Source organism: Erythrolamprus reginae, chromosome 3 (assembly GCF_031021105.1).
Source record: "Erythrolamprus reginae isolate rEryReg1 chromosome 3, rEryReg1.hap1, whole genome shotgun sequence".
NCBI lineage: Eukaryota > Metazoa > Chordata > Lepidosauria > Squamata > Dipsadidae > Erythrolamprus > Erythrolamprus reginae.
In genome coordinates this window covers 110,302,097-110,320,647 of record NC_091952.1, presented here as the reverse complement: position 1 = coordinate 110,320,647, position 18,551 = coordinate 110,302,097, and the positions used below count along the sequence as shown (strand labels likewise).

Sequence of the window (18,551 nt, the reverse complement as noted above, 5' to 3'; positions counted from 1 at the left end):
CAGGAGCAGTGGAAGAAGCCCTTCCCAGCGAAGACCTCTTCTCCCCATCAATACGATGTTGACCCATCGGCCCAATGACATTTGGGTCCCCATGGCGGTTCTTGCTGCGGAGCGGCCAGCCCAAAAGATCATACTGTGGCCGCACAGCAACGCTGTCAGTCTCACACTGGCGGGGCTACCTAGGAGAGGGCAGAGAAAGGTTACCTAGCCTGAGATCGTGCCCTGGTCCCTCAACTGGCCGTACATATCCCAAGTAGGCCGCAGACCACCAGCGGCCAATCTCCCGGATCCTCTGACCCGGGAAACCAGACGCAGCTGCACTAGTTGCAGTGCCGATACGGAATGAATGCGTTCCATAGCTGGCAGGGTCAATGCCCATCCTGACTAGAGCCCTAGTCACTAAAACCCAAAATTGATAGCGGGTCAGAGGGGTACCGTCCTGGTGCTTAAAAAGGTACCCCTGCCCCACTCCCCTAAGACTACAGAAATTAGATAAAGCCACCACCAGGCACACAGACTGATCGGTGGCAGCCGTCAACTCTATCCTAACACCCCCTACATAACTGATCAGTTTTGGACTCTCTCACCAATAGAGAGACACCCCTGTCGCTAAAATGCAAGTCGGAAAACTGGAAGGCACGGAGAGATCTGTCAGCCTGGGAGGAGGCCAAAGCCTTGCTGACTTGAAGGGCCCCGAAAAACATGACACAGGCCACCGCCTGAAAGAGGCGGGCCTCATACAGAGAGGCGCACAGGCTGTTCCAAGCTTGGTTAATGAGCGACAGCTGCTGTACCGTTAATGCCTGCCTGCCATCCACTGGGGTCCCCAGTCGCTCCCTCACCCAGTCTTCCAGCATCTTCTGAATGTGGAACTCACAAGAAAGGTCCAAAAAAACACCCACCTTAGATAAAAAGGCGAGGCCTGCCAACCTGCACCTAATAGTTCTAACTGAAAGGCCACACTGCCTAAGCTGCACGCAGTACTCCATAAGGTGATCCACTGGGAATGGCCAAATGTGAGGGTAGCCCCTGGCTTGCCTGAAATCCCAAAACTCCTTACCTGCGTGCTGATATGCCCTCAAGGTGCTTGGTGCCACCGAGAGGGCCATGGCCCTGTTGGCTTCAGTCCTCCACTGCTCAAGAGCCCGCCCAGGCTCCAAAGGTGGTCAGGGAAGGCTTCCGGTGACACACGAGCCCATGGAGCCAGGGTCCGAAACCTGGACAACTGACCACAGGACAAGGCGTCAGCGATCCCGTTATCTAGACCAGGGACATGTCGAGCCAAAACCAGGGCATTTAGGGACAAGCCTAAATGGCGGACAAGCCGCATGACCCTGTCGCCTTTAGAGGACAGGGCATTCACAACATGGACTACATCCAGGTTGTCGCACCAAAAGTGCACGGTTTTGTCCCTAAACTGCTCTCCCTATAGCTCTAAAGCTACTATCAGTGGGAAGAGCTCCAGAAAGGTCAGATCCTTGACCAGGGGAGAGGCCCTCCATTCTGGAGGCCACATGCAATGGCACCACTGGTCGCCTAAGATAACCCCGAACCCATGGGTCCTCGCAGCGTCCGAGCATAACTGCAATTCTGCTTCCAAAAGAAGCTCGTGCCTCCAAAAGGACAGACCATTAAAGTGGGCCAGAAAGCCCTGCCATACATGCAGGTCATCTTTGACCCCAGCGCTCAGGTGGGTATGATGATGGGGCAAGCGAAGCCCCTTCATCGCAGTGTATACCCTCCGGGAAAAGGCCCTGCCGGGGACTATTACCTACTAGGCAAAGTTAAGAAGACCAGCGAGTTCCTGCAGCTGATGAGGGGTTACTTTCTGACTACCTAACACTATGTCAAGCTTGCTCTGGATCTTGAGTCCAATTCAATACCCAGAAAAGTAATCCTGGTAGCGGGGCCCTCAGTCTTCTCCGGGGCCAAAGGGACCCCTAATTGAGCACAAACTTCTATTTTCAATGCGATAGTACAGGATACGCACACTAGAACAACTAGGCACAAGGATAGTTTTTTCCCAAGTGCCATCACTCTGCTAAACCACTCATTTCCACAATACTGTCAAATTATTTACTAAGTCTGTATTACTATTATTCTTCTTTCCCTTCCTGGTACTTATCTCTTCTCACTTATGGCTTTAATAATGTTGCTTGTTCTTTATGATTTATATTGTTTTATTGTTTCCTAATATGATTTGATTGCTTATTAGTCTCCTATGTCTATTGCTAAGTGTTGGATCTTATGTTTTTTGATGAATATATTGGAGTTGGGGAGTCCTTGCAGAGTAGTGCTGTTGTGGTTGACTCTGGCCCAGCTCCTGCCCCAAGGAATGTGGAGGTGCATGCAGGAGAAACATCAACATGTCATAGGCCTGTTTTATTGCCGACAGAGTCAGGTAGTACAGTTTTCTCGAATGAAGAAGAAGTTGGGGGTGACTTGGAAGAGGGGGCCTTGGCACACAGTCCAGGAAGCCAATTTCCATTATCTTTGGTCGATTCGGATGAGAAAGTGTTAGACCCACGCAGGCACAGAATTATGCATAGAAGAGACCAATTGAAGAAATATTAAAGGAGATAAGAGAGGCCACCTGTGTTTGGGTCGGGCTCCAGCAATTAGAGCTGCTGATATAAATAGCAGTATGCTGGCTTGGCCGTTGTGGAAGATTATCTGATTGTTGTTTCTTCAGGACCGTGCCTTGCTGTTTCCGGACTTTGTTTGTTGATTTTTCACGCCTTTGAAACCAAAGCAGAGCAAAGTGTGTGTGTCTCACTTCATGGAAGAAGGAGGGCTGTGACATTTTTTCACAGCTGTTAGCTAAGTACTTAAGGACTGATTAAGGGGATTGTACAGCCTACAAGTTTGTTTTGGGACGAGTGCTCTTTGCAATACAAAAAGGGTGCTTGTTTCTTTTGAATTTTTGTGATTTTTTTTTGTGATTGAACATTGTTTTTGAACTTTCAAGTGTGTGTGTGTGTGTCTGAAATTTTTACCCTTGAATTTTTGGGAGACTCATACCATAGAGCCAGGCAGAACAAGTGCCAAGGACCTTAACACACTTTTCACTGATAAAGTTGCTTGGATCTGAGCGGACCTCGATTCCGATTGGATAACAGAGTCGACTGACAACAAGTCAGTCGAGGTGACTGGGGGCCCGTACTTGTCCATCTGTCTGGGAAGAGTTTGTTCTGGTGACACCTGATGAAGTGGACAAGGCCATTGGAGCTATAAGTTCCGCCACCTGTTTACTGGTTCCGTGTCCCTCCTGGCTGGTCTCAGCCAGCAGGGAGGTGACATGGAGCTGGTCCAGAAGATTGTCAATGCTTCTTTGGGGAGGAGGTCCTTTCTGGTTCCTTACAAGGAAGCACTTGTGCTCCCCCTCCTCAAGAAGCCTTCCCTGGACTCTGCCATTCTCAACAACTATTGTCCGGTCTGCAACCTTCCCTTTATGGGGAAGGTTGTTGAGAAGGTGGTGGCACTCCAGCTCCAGTGGTCTTTGGAAGAAGCCGATTATCTAGTCCCTCAGCAGTCAGGATTCAGGCCTGGCTACAGCACGGAAACTGCTTTGGTCGCATTGATGGATGATTTCTGGTGGGCCCAAGACAGGGATTTATCCTCTGTCCTGGTGCTTCTTGACCTCTCAGCAGCTTTCAATATCATCGACCAGGGTATCCTTCTGTGCCGGCTGGAGGGATTGGGAGTGGGAGGCACTGTTCTTCAGTGGTTCTCCTCCTACCTCTCTGGTCAGTTGCAGTCGGTGTTAGTGGGGGGTCAGAGGTCAACCTCAAGGCTTCTCCCTTGTGGGGTACCTCAGGGGTCGGTCCGCTCCCCCCTGCTATTTAATATCTACATGAAACCGCTGGGCGAGATCATCCAGGGGCATGGGGTGAGATATCATCAGTACACTGATGATACCCAGTTGTACATCTCCACCCCATGTCCAGTCAATGAAGCAGTGGAAGTGATGTGCCGGTGCCTGGAGGCTGTTAGGGTCTGGATGGGTGTCAACAGACTCAAACTCAATCTTGATAAGACGGAGTGGCTGTGGGTTTTTCCTCCCAAGGATAATTCAATCTCTCCGTCCATCGCCCTGGGAGGGGGAATTACTGATCCCCTCAGAGAGGGTCCGCAACTTGGGCGTCCTGCTCGATCTACAGCTTACATTAGAAAACCATCTTTCAGCTGTGGTGAGGGGGGCATTTGCCCAGGTTCGCCTGGTGCACCAGTTGCGGCCCTATCTGGACCTGGAGTCACTGCTCACAGTCACTCATGCCCTCATCACCTCGAGGTTCGACTACTGTAATGCTCTCTACATGGGACTACCTTTGAAAAGTGTTTGGAAACTTCAGATTGTGAAGAATGCAGCTGCGAGAGCAATCATGGGCTTCCCTAGGTATGCCTATGTGTCACCAACACTCCGCAATCTGCATTGGTTGCTGATCAGTTTCCAGTCACAATTCAAAGTGTTGGTTATAACCTAAAAGCCCTTCATGGCATCAGACCAGAATATCTCCAGGACCGCCTTCTGCCGCACGAATCCCAGCGACCAGTTAGGTCCCACAGAGTTGGCCTTTTCCAGGTCCCGTTGACTAAACAATGTTGTCTGGCGGGACCCAGGGGAAGAGCCTTCTCTGTGGCAGCCCCGACCCTCTGAAATCAGCTCACCCTGGAGATTAGGATTGCCCCCACCCTCCTTGCCTTTCATAAACTTCTTAAGACCCATCTCTGCCATCACGCATGGGGGAATTGAGACATCTTCCATAGGCTTATATAGTTTATGTATGGTATGTTGTGTGTATGTTTTTTAAATTATGGGTTTTTCGTTTTTTAAATGTTAGATTTGTATTTTCATTGTTTTTTACTATTGCTGTGAGCCGCCCTGAGTCTACGGAGAGGGGCGGCATACAAATTTAATAAATATAATATATAATATATATTTTTTCTTCATGTACACTGAAAGCATATGCATCAAGACAAATGCCTTGTGTGTCCAATCACACTTATATATACACACTTAAGTCATGGTCCCGCATTGATATGGCCTGGGCGGATTTAGAATTTATCAATGAAGTAACAGACATACAAATACTTCCAAACTCCTGGGCAGATCATAACCCCATATTGTTGAAATGGAGAGATTCAACTAATAACTACTCAAGACGATGGACTATGAACCAAACAATATTTAAAGAAGAAAACTTTCAAAAAATATTAAAACAAGAATTAGGTGAGTTTCTCCAAATTAAAAATGATGGTAACACTTCCACACAAAACCTATGGGACACAATGAAGCCTATGTGTGAGGAATCTATATTGCATACCAAAGTAAAAAGAAAAAACAGAAACAAAACAGCCTATCCACACTAAAAATAAAACTTCAGAAACTTGAAAAAACCCCACAAACGAAACCAGACAATACCGAAGTTTTAGGAGAACTGAATATTACAAAACATTACATAAACCTGCAAACTCAAGAAGAACTTTCACATAAATTAAGGACTGCCAAACAAAAGCACTTTGAATTTGCAAACAAACCCGGGCAATGGTTAGCTTCAAAACTCGCTCACCAAAAAGCAGATAAAATTATAGAGGCATTATATGATCATACAGATGTTTTAAAAACAACACTTAGCGATAAAAAACAAATAATTAAATCCTTCTTTGAGGAATTGTATAAAAAAGATGACGTAAATGAACAACTAATAAATAAACTATTCGAGAGCTTAGAAAACACAGAAAAAATAAATAAGGAAGATCAGGATATGCTAAATGACAAAATAACATCAATAGAACTAATCAATGCAATTATGAAACAAAAAAATAATAAAACCCCGGGCACAGACCGTATACCTGCAGAATTCTACAAACAATTTCAAGAAATCCTGGAGCCTATAATGTTACCTCTTTTTAATGAAATCCTCGAAGGTTCAAAACTTCCTTCCTCTTGGAATGAGGCTTATATTCAAAACTTCCTTCCTCTTGGAATGAGGCTTACATTCAAAATTATCGCCCAATATCCCTGCTTAATTCAGACTATAAAATCTTTGCATCCATCATAGCTGAAAGATTTAAACAAATACTAACTGTTAGAATGCATACAGACCAAAATGGCTTCCTTCCGGCAAGAAACATAGCAACGAACACAAGGATTATTTTGGACTCTTTAGAATATTACGATAAAAACATAGATAAACCAGTAGCATTCCTATTCGTAGATTTACAGAAAGCCTTTGATAGTTTATACTGCCAATTCTTCACAACACAAATAGCGTCAATGCAATTCGGTAATAAATTTACAGAACTCATTAAAACTATATACTCAATACAAACAGCCAAAATACTGATAAACAATGACATGACAGAAACAATAAACATAAAAAAAGGAGTGAGGCAGGGCTGTCCCTTAGCCCCCCTGATCTTTATCTTCGCACTAGAAGTTCTACTAAATAAAATAAGACACAACAAGGAAATCCAAGGACTAAAAATTAAAAATGAACACTATAAACTTCAAGCATTTGCTGATGACATGGTGTTCATTGTACAAGACCCCTTAAAATCTGCACCTATTTTAAGTAACGAAATAAATAAATTTGGAGAGATTGCCGGTCTAAAAATCAATAGAGAAAAAACAAAAATGATAACAAAAAATATGACAAAACAGCAGATATTGAAACTAGAGGAATCTACTAACATCAAAACCGCCAAAAAAGTTAAATACCTAGGACTATGGATCACCGCAAATCGCAGCACTATCAAGAAAGACAATTATGATAAACTAATTAATGAAATGGACAAAGATTTTTGCAGATGGTCGAAGCTCCCACTTTCTATAATGGGGAAAATTGCTGTAATTAAAAGCAATATACTCCCTAGATTTTTATACCTTTTCCAAACTGCACCCATTAAATTAAACAGGACCTTTTCAAAAACTTACACAAAAAAATTCGCAAATTTATATGGACAAAAAAAAAGGCCAGAATAAAACTTAAAGACCTACAAGACCATAGGTCAAGAGGTGGATTTGGGTTACCAAACATGGAACTATATTACCATGCCTCAATTGCAAATTTACTGAAAGAATGGATAACACTTAAAAATTCTAGAATATTAACACTTGAAGGCTATGACCTTCAATCCGGGTGGCACAAGTTTCTGATGGCAGACATAGATAAAATACCAACATACTTCAGATCACACTACATTCGAAAAACCTTAATCAACACCTGGCACTTTATTAAAAAACCATTATCTCTGTATCCCAAAATGGATTTCCCCAACAGAAGCAATTATATACCTGAATGCATTAACCCCTGACAAAATTATAACATACGACCAACTGTTAAATGAAAATAATGATCATGGAAAAAGGTATTAAAGTAGATTGGTTACACTACCTACAAATTAAATCAAAATATAATGAAGATAAGAACAAATTAGGTTTTCAAAAAAACAATCTCCTTGATAAGATAATTTTTGGTCCACAAAAAAAAACAAATATCAAACATATACAATATCCTCCTCCAACACGATGCTGTAGAAGAAATAGTTAAAGGAACTATGATAGTGTGGTCACAAAATTTTGGGTACACAATTTATTTAAACGAATGGGAAAAAATTTGGACTGTTAACTATAAACTAACGATGGCAACCTCATATAAGGAAAATCGTTATAAAATGTTCTACAGATGTCACTTGCCACCTGCTAGACTTGCAAAAATGTATCCAAACCTATCACCACTATGTTGGAAGTGCAGGGAAAAACCAGGTACATACTACCACATCTGGTGGACATGTGAAACCACCCAAAAATATTGGTATAAAATCAAAACTATGCTAGAACAAATTACTTCTCAGACCATCCATGCAAAACCCGAACCATTTTTATTAGGAATCATAAGACAAAACCTTAGTAAAGAAAACAGATATATTATAATTCACATTATTACAGCTGCAAGGATCTTGTATGCACAATTCTGGAAACAAGAAAAAAACCCAACCGTTCTATCACTTTTGATTAAAATAATGGAATGTGCAGAAATGTCCAAGTTAACAATGGAACTGCAAAACAAGGATGAGACAGATTTCTACAAAGCATGGGACAAATGGTACCTCTGGTTAAAAAAAAGGAATTACTTAAAAATTATCCATCAAGAAAAATATCCAACAAAAACATCTTGAAAAACTAGCAACCTACATCACAAATCATAACATCAAATTGAAACGACAAACTGTAAACATCGATCGACACGAACTTTAAAATTACAAAGAAAACAAATCCTTAAACCACTGATACATATTGGCACTAACAATTACATCAAAAACATATGGATAAAACTTTAGGGAAATTTACACCAACTATGGGCTCAAATCACAGGCCGCAAATCATGAAAGACCCAGCTTTAACGCTGGCCTTCTCTTCTTACCACTCCCCTTTTGCTCCAATTTCCTACCCCCCTTCCCCTTATATCTCTTTCCCTTCTTCCCCAACCCCCTACCTTTCTTCTTTTCTCCCTCCCCACCTACGTGTACTATATAAGTAAATTGTAAATGTTAGAATGTATATTATATATATCCCTTTTGCTTTTCTGTACCCTGTTTTTAATGTATATATTCAATAAATTTATTTTCAAAAAATATATATAATATAAAAGAATTATATGTTCCGTTCTGCTCTGTTCCACTCCACTGTATTCTGCTAAGCAGAAAATTGAGAAAAGAGCAAAATAGTCTTAGGGCAAGGATCCCCCATGTCAATGTTCCCTCTAATTTTTTTTCAGTGTAGGCGGAAAAGTATAGTGTCTGAGCGGCAGTCCCCTTGGGACTGGGCGGCATATATATAAATAGATAGATAGATAGATAGATAGATAGATAGATAGATAGATAGATAGATAGACAGACAGACAGACAGACAGACAGACAAACAAACAAACAAACAATCCCTTCTTTTTTATTAAAAGAAATTAATAATTTAAAAAAACCCAAAATCCATTACTATTAAAACTAAATCAACCAGCAAAACCAAAAACATAACTATTAATAAAAACAGGTGAGGGCTGGTTTTTTTTCCCCTCTGTTATTATTTAAGTGCTTTTACCATATGTTTTAAATCAAGAGTCACTTCTCTCTCTGTTTCTCTTTCCTGTCATTCTCTGCCTCAATCATTTTCTCATTTCTCTTCCCCCCCCTTTTTTTCTATCATTTCTTTCTATCTCTTCCTTCCACTCCTCTCTCTTGCTTTCTCTCTCTCTCTCTTGCTTTCTTCCTCTCTCTCACTCTCTTCCTTCCTCTCTCCTCTCTCTTTTTCTTTCTCTTTCTCTTTCTCTCCCCCTCTTGCTCTCTCTCTCTTTTTCTCACTTTCTCTCTCTTGTGTTCTTTCTCTCTTGCTTTCTCTCTCTCTCACTCTTTCTCTCTTGTTTTCTTCCTCACACTCTTTCTCTCTCTTGTTCTCTCTCTCTCTTGCTATTTCTTTCTCTCCCCCCTTTCTCTCTTTCTCTCTTTCTCTCTCTCTTTCTCTCTGTTGCTCTCACTCTCTCTCATTCTCTCTCCATTCTTCTCACAGTGGAGGCCGGTGAAGGTGATATTCAATGTCGGGGGCGCGCAGGCAGTTGCGCGCACTCCCCATCCCCCTGCCAGTCCGCCCGGAACACTCAAAACAAGAAAAGCCTTCGCCTGCGAAGGTTTATCTTATTTTGAATGTTCCGAGGGGGCTGTCAGGGGGATAGGAAGCATGCGCAACCGCCTGCACACCCCCGACATTGAATATCACCTTCGCTGGCCTCTGCTGTGAGAACGCCTGCCCTGCCTCTCCTGCAACCCCCTTGCTGAGAGCCCAGGACAAAAGTGCTTTTGGCAAAGGGACTGTGAGACGGGCAGGGCATGCGTTCCTGGTGCAGGAGGAGCCACGCCCAAAGGCAGGAGGCGGCGGAGGAGCAGAGGGGGCGGATCGGGTGGGCAGGGGGCAGCACCGAAAGGCCGAGGGGGCCGGAGGCATAGTTCCCTCTAAGCTGAGCAGGTGAGCAATCGCTCACTTAAAAATCATCATCAACTCAGAGTTTTCCAAACCTGCCCAGAAGCCGAGAGGGAAATTTTATTATTATTTCTGTGTTGCCCAGTCCCGAAGGGACTGCCGCTCAGACACTATACTTTTCCGCCCACCCCAAAAAAAATTTAGAGAGAACACTGGCCGGAGGCACCGTGGGGAGGCAGGGGCGGCCGTGGCTCCCTTCCCTTCTACTGCCGGCACCTCCCCCCCGCGGGCTGGCAGGGGGATGGGGATTGCGTGCCTGTGAAAAAGGCTGCGGAGGAGTATTTTGGGGCACGCACATGCTCACGCACGCAGCTTACAGGGAACGCTGCCCCATGTATTTCATAATTTATCCATGGTTGATAAATGGCTGTAAAGAACTGGCTGATAAATGATGAAAAGTAATTTGCAATCAACTAATCTTTCTTCACCTATTGAGAATTTCCCAAGGATCAGGAGCAGATAAATGTTCTTATTGGTTAAAGGTTGACCACCTATTTTTATTCATATTCCTCCATAGAAATTACGTGCTTCCCTCCAGAAGTGACAAATGGCCATTTTCTACCTAGACGAGCTCAATATATGTACAATGAAAAAATTGACATAACATGTAATGAAGGGTTTGTCTCTGAAAGCCTGAGAAAGCCTTCCATATGCAAAGAAACTGGCTGGGTCCCTCTTCCTGTCTGTAAACGTAAGCAACTTTTCCTATGAACTTTCTTTCTAGAGCAGAAATTTCTTCATTGTTTATGAATAATATTCTTATACTTGGGTGGATGAAGTGAGATAATTATGGTAGTAGGAGAATATTTTATAGCTATCAGAAGTTACAGTATGATTACTGTAATTTTTTCATTAAAAACAATCCTAAAGTCTTTTATAATAATCATAAAATTGTTCCACAATAAAATAAGGAAAAACAATATAAAAATGGAATAATAGCATTATACAGTATAGAAAATGTGCTCCATGCTATCCCTAACCAGTCACTCATAAAGTCATCTGAAGACTGTAGGGACTGAACTGAACTTTTAGGGGTCCTATTAATTAATGTCCATACAAAAATAAACTACTTGACAAAGTCTGGAAGGAAGAAGGGGTGATTATTGAAGATCCTGACCATTTTCCTGCCTAGCAATCTACCAATGGTGCTACTTCGGAACAAATGCTCAGGATTTCTCATTCCAGCTTGCAAAGGGAAGCTGTCACAAAGTGGCAAGTGTAGTTTGAAGTATATTGCAGAGTATGCAAAACAACAATGCAGTAAGAAAATTATGGTACAATGTTCCCTCAATTTTCGGGGGTTCAAACTTTATGAATAGCCTATACCACGATTTTTCAAAAAATATTAATTAAAAATACTTCACGGTTTTTTTTCTATACCATGGTTTTCCCCGCCCGATGACGTCATACGTCATCGGCAAACTAATAATTTTTGCAAATAAATAACAAAAAAAAATTATTGTTAATAAATAATTATGTTTATAAATATCAGGATCACTAAGTGTCTTATTCAATGGTAAGTACCAGTAATAATGGTGAGTAAGTGGTTATTAAGGGAATGGGAAATTGTAATTTAGGGGTTTAAAGTGTTAAGGAAAGGCTTGTGATACTGTCCATAGCCAAAATGGTGTTTTTACTTCCGCATCTCTACTTTGTGGAAATTCGACATTTTCGGGGGCGGTCTCGGAACGCATCCCACGCGAAAATCGAGGGAACACTGTATTTCTATGTGATATATGGAATATGAGATAAGGAGAGCCAAAAAGGTAAAAGTAATTGCCACGTTAACTGCTCACATTAGGTGAAATTCTTACACTTTTCAGTGATAGGGTGACCCTGGGCCATACAGGATCAGATATTCATGAAACTGCCCTTTTCAGGTACATGATGCCAGGTATGCTTGACAAAACAAAGTGTAATCTGACTGTACACAAAAAAAATCCTTCTATAGTTACTTAGGCAGCCCTAATCAAAAAGACTGTGGACGATAGCTAATAGTATCCCAGGAAAAACAAAAACTCCTTGTCTATTGAGGTATCATAAATAGACTGCATAGCTATTGAAGTACTAGAAGAAATTTAAAAAATACCATTTTCATGGCATGTGAATAGAATGATTGCAACAAGTGAAACAAAATCATAAACTGAGGAACTTAACTTTCATTAAATGAGGAATATAGCATTAGCAATAGCATTTAAATTTATATACCGCTCCACAGTGCTTTACGGCGCTCTCTAAGTGGTTTACAGAGAGTAAGCATATTATCCCCAACAATCTGGTTCCTCATTTTACTGATCTTGGAAGGATGGAAAGCTGAGTCAACCTTGAGCCTACTGAGATTCGATCTGTTAAACTGCTGGTAGCCGGTGATCAGCAGAAGTAGCTTGCAGCACTCTAACCACTATGCCACCGAGGCTCTTGGTGGAAGGAATAGGACTGAAATGGCAGAACAGAAAACCTGAACACCAAAAATGTTTGAACAGAAGTGGCTGCAGGAACGAAATGAATAGTTTTAAAGAAGGAAAGAAAAAGACTGTAAAAGTTAAACTGTCTCAATCTAGAAAAATGGAAACACCGGAGTCTCATGTCCTGACTTATTTACAAATACTTGAGAAACACAATGAGTACACTCCAGTCTCTATTAAGGTCAAAAGCTGTAAACTATCTAAACACTCTTAAATCTGTGTCCAAACACAGCCAATATTGATTTATCTAAAAGTGAAATTAAACAGAGATCTGGGTATTCTTTGCAATTCTGATGCAAAAACAGATTTTATGCCAAAACATTAAATGCCAAAACATTAAACAAACAAACAAACAAAAACTCTTAAAGAGGAAAGGTGAAACAATGAAAGAAAAAACAAGTTAGCCAGAAGGTGGCCTAGTAATTAAGCTCCAGAAGAACATTCCTAAAATGCTCCACATTTCCTGCATAACTATCACTGAACACAAAATCTGTAACTCAAAGGAATTTGTAAGTCTTCTCAAAACAAAGAATTCTAAATCGCAATGAGATATGACATCTAGTATTATAGTAATATCATTATCTGAATAGAGTCTTCAGAAAAAGATACTTTGAAGAGTTTTTTGGTGGGGTATTTTTGTTTTTGCTTAAATTTTTATCCTGCTTCTATATCCAGTTGCTGAATCAAGGTTACCAAACTGTTTAATGTGGGGGGAAATTGAATGTAAACCTCTCTAGTCCTAGCCTGTAGATGTAGCCACTAAAGTGTACTCACCTCACAGGGTGCTTGTGGTACAGAAAATAGAAGGTAGAAGGTAGAAATATAGCAGGGATGAACTTAACAAACTGTAACAACTGAAATGTGAGCAACTGAAATGTGAGTGTGCGTGTACTATCCACATCCATGCAAGTGTGCGCCAACACAAAACACGGCAATTCGCTCAACTGCACCATCTGCACATTTGTGTAACAACAAACAACATGGCAATTCGCTCACATGAACCATCCAGACATGCATGCAATATAAAAAATACAGTGATATAGGATGGGATATAGGATGGGATTGCCTAGGCAGGTTGCCACTATAGGTTCGCCTAACCTAGTCTGAACCGACTGAACCTCTGAAGTATAGCTATATTTGCTCATTGACTCATTTATGAAAAGGCAGGATGAAAATATAATAATAATAACAATAATAGCAAGAATCATAATGCTTGATAAATCCCAGTGCAGTGATAAAACGGGGAAGTAGAAAGAAGTTCAGTCCCATTTTACAGTATAAGATTGAAGACATCAAATCAATATCATTCCATTCTCCTCACAGACCTCACAGATTGTAAACAGAAGAAATAAGGGCCTTTTATTATCGCATCACTCATTTTCACTCTCTGTTCTCTCTTTAGATCCAAGGCAGAAATCCAGATCTGATTCTGATATTGCACTAGAGCAAACAATAACATTTAATAACAGGTTCATCTTTGATGCTAGCACAGAATAAAGCAAAGCAAATGAATTGATAGAATATTCTGAATTTGGGGAGTGCCTTACTTTTTTTCCCCCTATGCCTTCTCTTCAGGAAAAGGATGTGATTATATAGATATAGAAAATGGAAGAATGCCCAATCATCTTGAATATTACAAACCATTTCCAAAATGGGAGGGACAATCAATTCAGTTTTATTGTTTTAATGGTTTTCTGCCTGCAAACAAGGAAACATGGCAAACAGCAACATGCAGGAGTTCCCGTTATGTCCCAGAAGTAAAGTGTTTCAGTAAGTAATTCTTCCCCCTTTGTAGTAGATATTGCCAAGTACAAACAAAACAGGTCAGATGCTGTCCTGATCTTACTTTAACCTTAATGAAGTAACATCCTACAGAGATGTCAGCCTGTTTGTGGGTTGTTTTGTCTGCTAGGCTGATGCTTACACTTCTGTCCCTTCTTCTTCTTCTTCTCAAGAGACTCTAAAGGTTATTTTGGAGCCTACAGTTTGCAAAAGATGTGTACTAAAGCCTAAATGATAGAGATAAAAGCTGAGTCTTCGATAAAATATAAACAGAAATATCACCGGCAGACTTACCGGCCGGTGCCTTCTGCAGGAGGGTCGGGACGGCATGGACACACGGCAGCCGCCATCTTGGATCTCGGCTGAAGTCTCGCGAGATTGCGAGACTTCGGCCGAGAATCAGGCCAGTGTGGCCTGATTGCTGACGTAGCCGGGTGGGGCTTGCCAGCCCTATAAAAGGGCGTGCAGGCCCGGGTTCGGCCTGTTTCGCCCGGACCACGTCAAAAGAGCAGACACGTGGCTGTCTGCTCTTGGAGCCTCTTTCGGCGGCCGCCAAGATAGAGATCTGACCCCCGCTCCGTGGCAGGTTAGGGGCGGAAAAATGGGTGGTGGTTTAGCAACTGCCCGTTCTCCCTTGGGCATCTTTGGGGATGATTGACAGGTTCTCTCCAAGCTCGTGGTGGGGGCTACCTGAGCAGTTGGGGGGAACCTGTCTTTGGGTCCCGCACCTTGAAGCCCCCGGGTAGGGGTTAGCCGGCGGGACCCCCCTCATGCAAGTGCATGGCAGGGTCTCAGGTGAGGGAGTGGTCCCTCACCTGGACTAGCATCGAGATACGCCCATATGTTGCCCAGGAATATTTATTGCTACGTCATTTCCGCCCCGGAAGCAATTGTTTGACCCTGCAGGTCCATTGTTTGGGTCATAGTTAGATATGTTAATTTATGCTAATTTAGTTGAATAAATTATGCTAATTTATTTTAATAAAAATGACCCAGTTTAAATCCAGCTCTTGTGTCCATGTCATTACTCCGTCTCTTCTGCAAAATAGGGTTCTTCTTCATCAGCTTTCTCTTCTCTTCACACCTTGTCATCTCTCTGAATTAGATATCATGCGGAGTATGAATAGCCTTCCAAGAACCATAAATGATGTAACCATGTTGCTCTTTTTTGCTTTTAGAAACATGTGATCCTTATGTACGTTTTTATTATGGGCGTACTGTTTATAACTCCCGGAACAAGTACATAGAAGGTGACAACATTACATTTACTTGTGATAGCGGATATTCTCCTGCAAACCAGCAATCAACAATTACTTGCACAAAATATGGGTGGTCACCTGCTCCAAGATGTATCCAGCCAGGTAAGTTTTAGGAAGGTCAACTAAAATTGCCTGATGTGAAATTGCTTACCATGCTGTATATATGCACACATATGCTGTATATGTGCACACAGGTATACATGCACATACACACACAATGTGTGTGTGTGTGTCTGTGTGTGCATGCACACATATATATATGGATTTCTAAATGAGAATTTGTGATAATTTAGCAGCAGGAAGGAAAAGAGATTCATATTTCTACAGGGAATTGTGCTGTGACTGGGGGTAAAAGTAAAGTTTATGTATATACATATAGTTGTCCCTATGTGCCTGTCATTTATTTATTAAACTTAATGCCTTCTATTACTTAGATCTGTTTAATATTTCAATAAAAAGGTGACTTCTGATTTGAAGAAAAATATTTTAGATGAAGTTTGTTAACAATTAAATATTTTTTTTCTTATTTTTGAAGACAGAAAGATGTGTTTTGATCTGCAAAGAGGATTTAGGTTTGTCTCCAAATACGATCTAAGGCTCAGCATAAATTGTTTTGGGCAGTATGCAAATATACAATAAATGAATAGATAAATGGCAATTATTAAGGAACAGTAAAATAAAGAAAAGGGTGGTAAATATCAAAATTATGTGATAATACCTTTTAATATTGCAACTAAAACAATTCACTGTATGTAACATATTTTTAAAACTTCAATGTGGTTGTGTGTGTGAATGAATGATAGCATTTGCATAAAAAGAATTAGGTCTGTGCTTCAAATACTTTCACAATTGTACGATGCTACAGAAGTCTTAAAATAAGACAATCCTTTAATTGTTGTCAGTGTAGTTGTATCCTGTCTAAACATTGAATCATGGCAAGGGGACCAAACTTTATTAATATGAGACAGTTAGTTGCTCATCCAAGTAACTTCAGTAGTCAAAGAAAAATTAATTAGGTAGAGAGAGGCACTGCAATGTAAAAACTTCAGGGATTTCTCCGTAAAATGTATTGCAATATGTCAGTGAAGATTTCCAATATCTTTGCTATAAATCTATCTACTATTACTGAACATCCAAAATATACTATTTAATTCTATGTACCCTATTTTTTGGTGTATAAAACACACTGGTATGTAAGAATTACCTAGATTTTAGAGGAGGAAAACAAGGAAAAAAGTATTCTGAACCAATTGGTGTAGTATTGTTTAATAAAATGACAGTGTGGCACAGGGGTCCCCAAACTTTTTACACAGGGGCCAGTTCACTGTCCCTCAGACTGTTGGGGGGCCGGACTATAAAAAAGCCCTATGAACAAATCCCTATGCACACTGCACATATCTTATTTAAAGTAAAAAACAAAATGGGAACAAATACAATATTTAAAATAAAGAAGAAGTAATTAAGTAATTAAGTAATAAAGTAATTTATACTTCTTTATTAAGAAGTAAATTTAAACTTAAATCAACAAACTCCCTCCATTTCTCCTTCCTTCCCTCCCTCCCTCCTTCTTCTCCACTTCTCTGTTCCCTCTCTCTTTTCGTTCTTCTCTCTCATTTGTTTCATTTTTCTCTCCCTCGTTTTCTCTCCACCATTTTCTCATTTTTCTCTTTTTCTGTCTCTCTCTCACACTCTTTCCATCTATCCCCCTTTCTCTCTTCCTCTATCTCTCCCTCTTTCTCTCTCTCTTTCTTTCTCTTTCCCTCTCTCTCTTTCTCTCTCTTTCTTTCTCTCACTCATTCTTTCTCTCTCCCTCTTTGTATCTCTCCCTTTCTCTCCCTCTCTCTCGATCTCCCTCTTTCTGTCTCTCCCTTTCTTTCTCTCTCTCTCTCTATTTCTATCTCTCCCTCTCTCTTTCTCTCCCTCTCTCTTTCTCTCCCTCTCTCTCTTTCCCTCTCTCTCTCTCCCTTTCTCTCTCTTTCTATTTCTATCTCTCCCTCTCTCTTTCTCTCCCTCTCTCTCTTTCCCTCTCTCTCTTGTTTTCTTTCTCTCTCTCTATTTCTATCTCTCCCTCTCTCTTTCTCTCCCTCTCTCTTTCCCCCTCTGTCTCTTGCTTTCTTTCTCTCTCACTTTCTCTCTCTCTTGATTTCTTTCTCTCTCCCCTCCTTTTTCTCTCTCTCTCTCATACACCACACTGGCAACAGGGCCTACCGTGGCCCGGTTTTCAGAAGGGGCCCGTGCCCAGGGGGTAGGAGCTGCCTCTCTCGCCTCCCTAGCCCGCACCAAAGGAGCCCGTGTCCTACTGGGGCGAGATCCCAGGGGTCCCTGGGTGGAAGCTTGCCGCTTGGGGGCTATGCTGAAGCTGGTCCCCAAAAGGGGGAAAAAACTTTAAAATTTTTTAAAACCTGCTAGCTAATGGGCCTTGAAAGAGCAGGCCCAAATCACCCAAGCCTCCCGGATGGGGGGTCCTGGGGCCGTAAAAGGGGAAAAATTAGCTAAATCCCTGTTAAACAGCTCAACTAAATTAAAATCCCTAAATTAAAATCCCTAAAGTAGCTTGCAGTACTGCCCTCTAACCATTGCACCACCGAGGCCCTTATCCCATAAAAGGGGGGCCTGTGATGGCCCACCACCCCTGCTACCCACCCCTGCTACCCACCCCTGCCCACCACCCCTGCTACCATTCCTGAGGCCCCCTCCCAAAGTGGGAGGGAGGTGATGGGGGGGTGAAAGCCCTTCCCACCCTTGTTAGTCAGCCCCTACCAGCCCGCCCTGGCCCAGCCCTAAAGTAGGGGTGGGTGCCAGGGGGGAGGTGTCGCGGGGGGGGGTAAGGCTTCCTCCCCACCACAATGGGAAGTAGGCTAAGCCTACTCCCCAAAGATGGATTCCTGGCAGCAACCCAAAGAAAATCAGAGGCCAGCCTGCCTCTGACTTGCAAAATTAAACCTGAAGCGAGGCCTCGATAGGCCTCGCCACATGGTCCGATCTTCGAAGTGAACAGAAAGCCTTCTGTTCAAT

General features: G+C 41.9%; 1 protein-coding gene and 1 long non-coding RNA gene across 3 annotated transcripts in view; both read left to right on the top strand.

The window, feature by feature from the left end:
* The window catches only part of LOC139164357 (uncharacterized), a 283,996-nt gene that overhangs the window by 87,589 nt on the left and 177,856 nt on the right, over nucleotides 1-18,551 (top strand). The gene's annotated exons all lie outside the window — the stretch shown is intronic.
* LOC139164352 (complement factor H-like) overlaps nucleotides 1-18,551 on the top strand; it is a 78,229-nt gene that overhangs the window by 57,478 nt on the left and 2,200 nt on the right. For both annotated transcript variants that reach the window (XM_070746364.1, XM_070746365.1), the window contains exons 8-10: nucleotides 10,548-10,721; nucleotides 14,071-14,265; nucleotides 15,456-15,638. In XM_070746364.1, coding sequence (XP_070602465.1) covers nucleotides 10,548-10,721; nucleotides 14,071-14,265; nucleotides 15,456-15,638 — 552 coding nt within the window. The remainder of the gene's footprint in view (nucleotides 1-10,547; nucleotides 10,722-14,070; nucleotides 14,266-15,455; nucleotides 15,639-18,551) is intronic.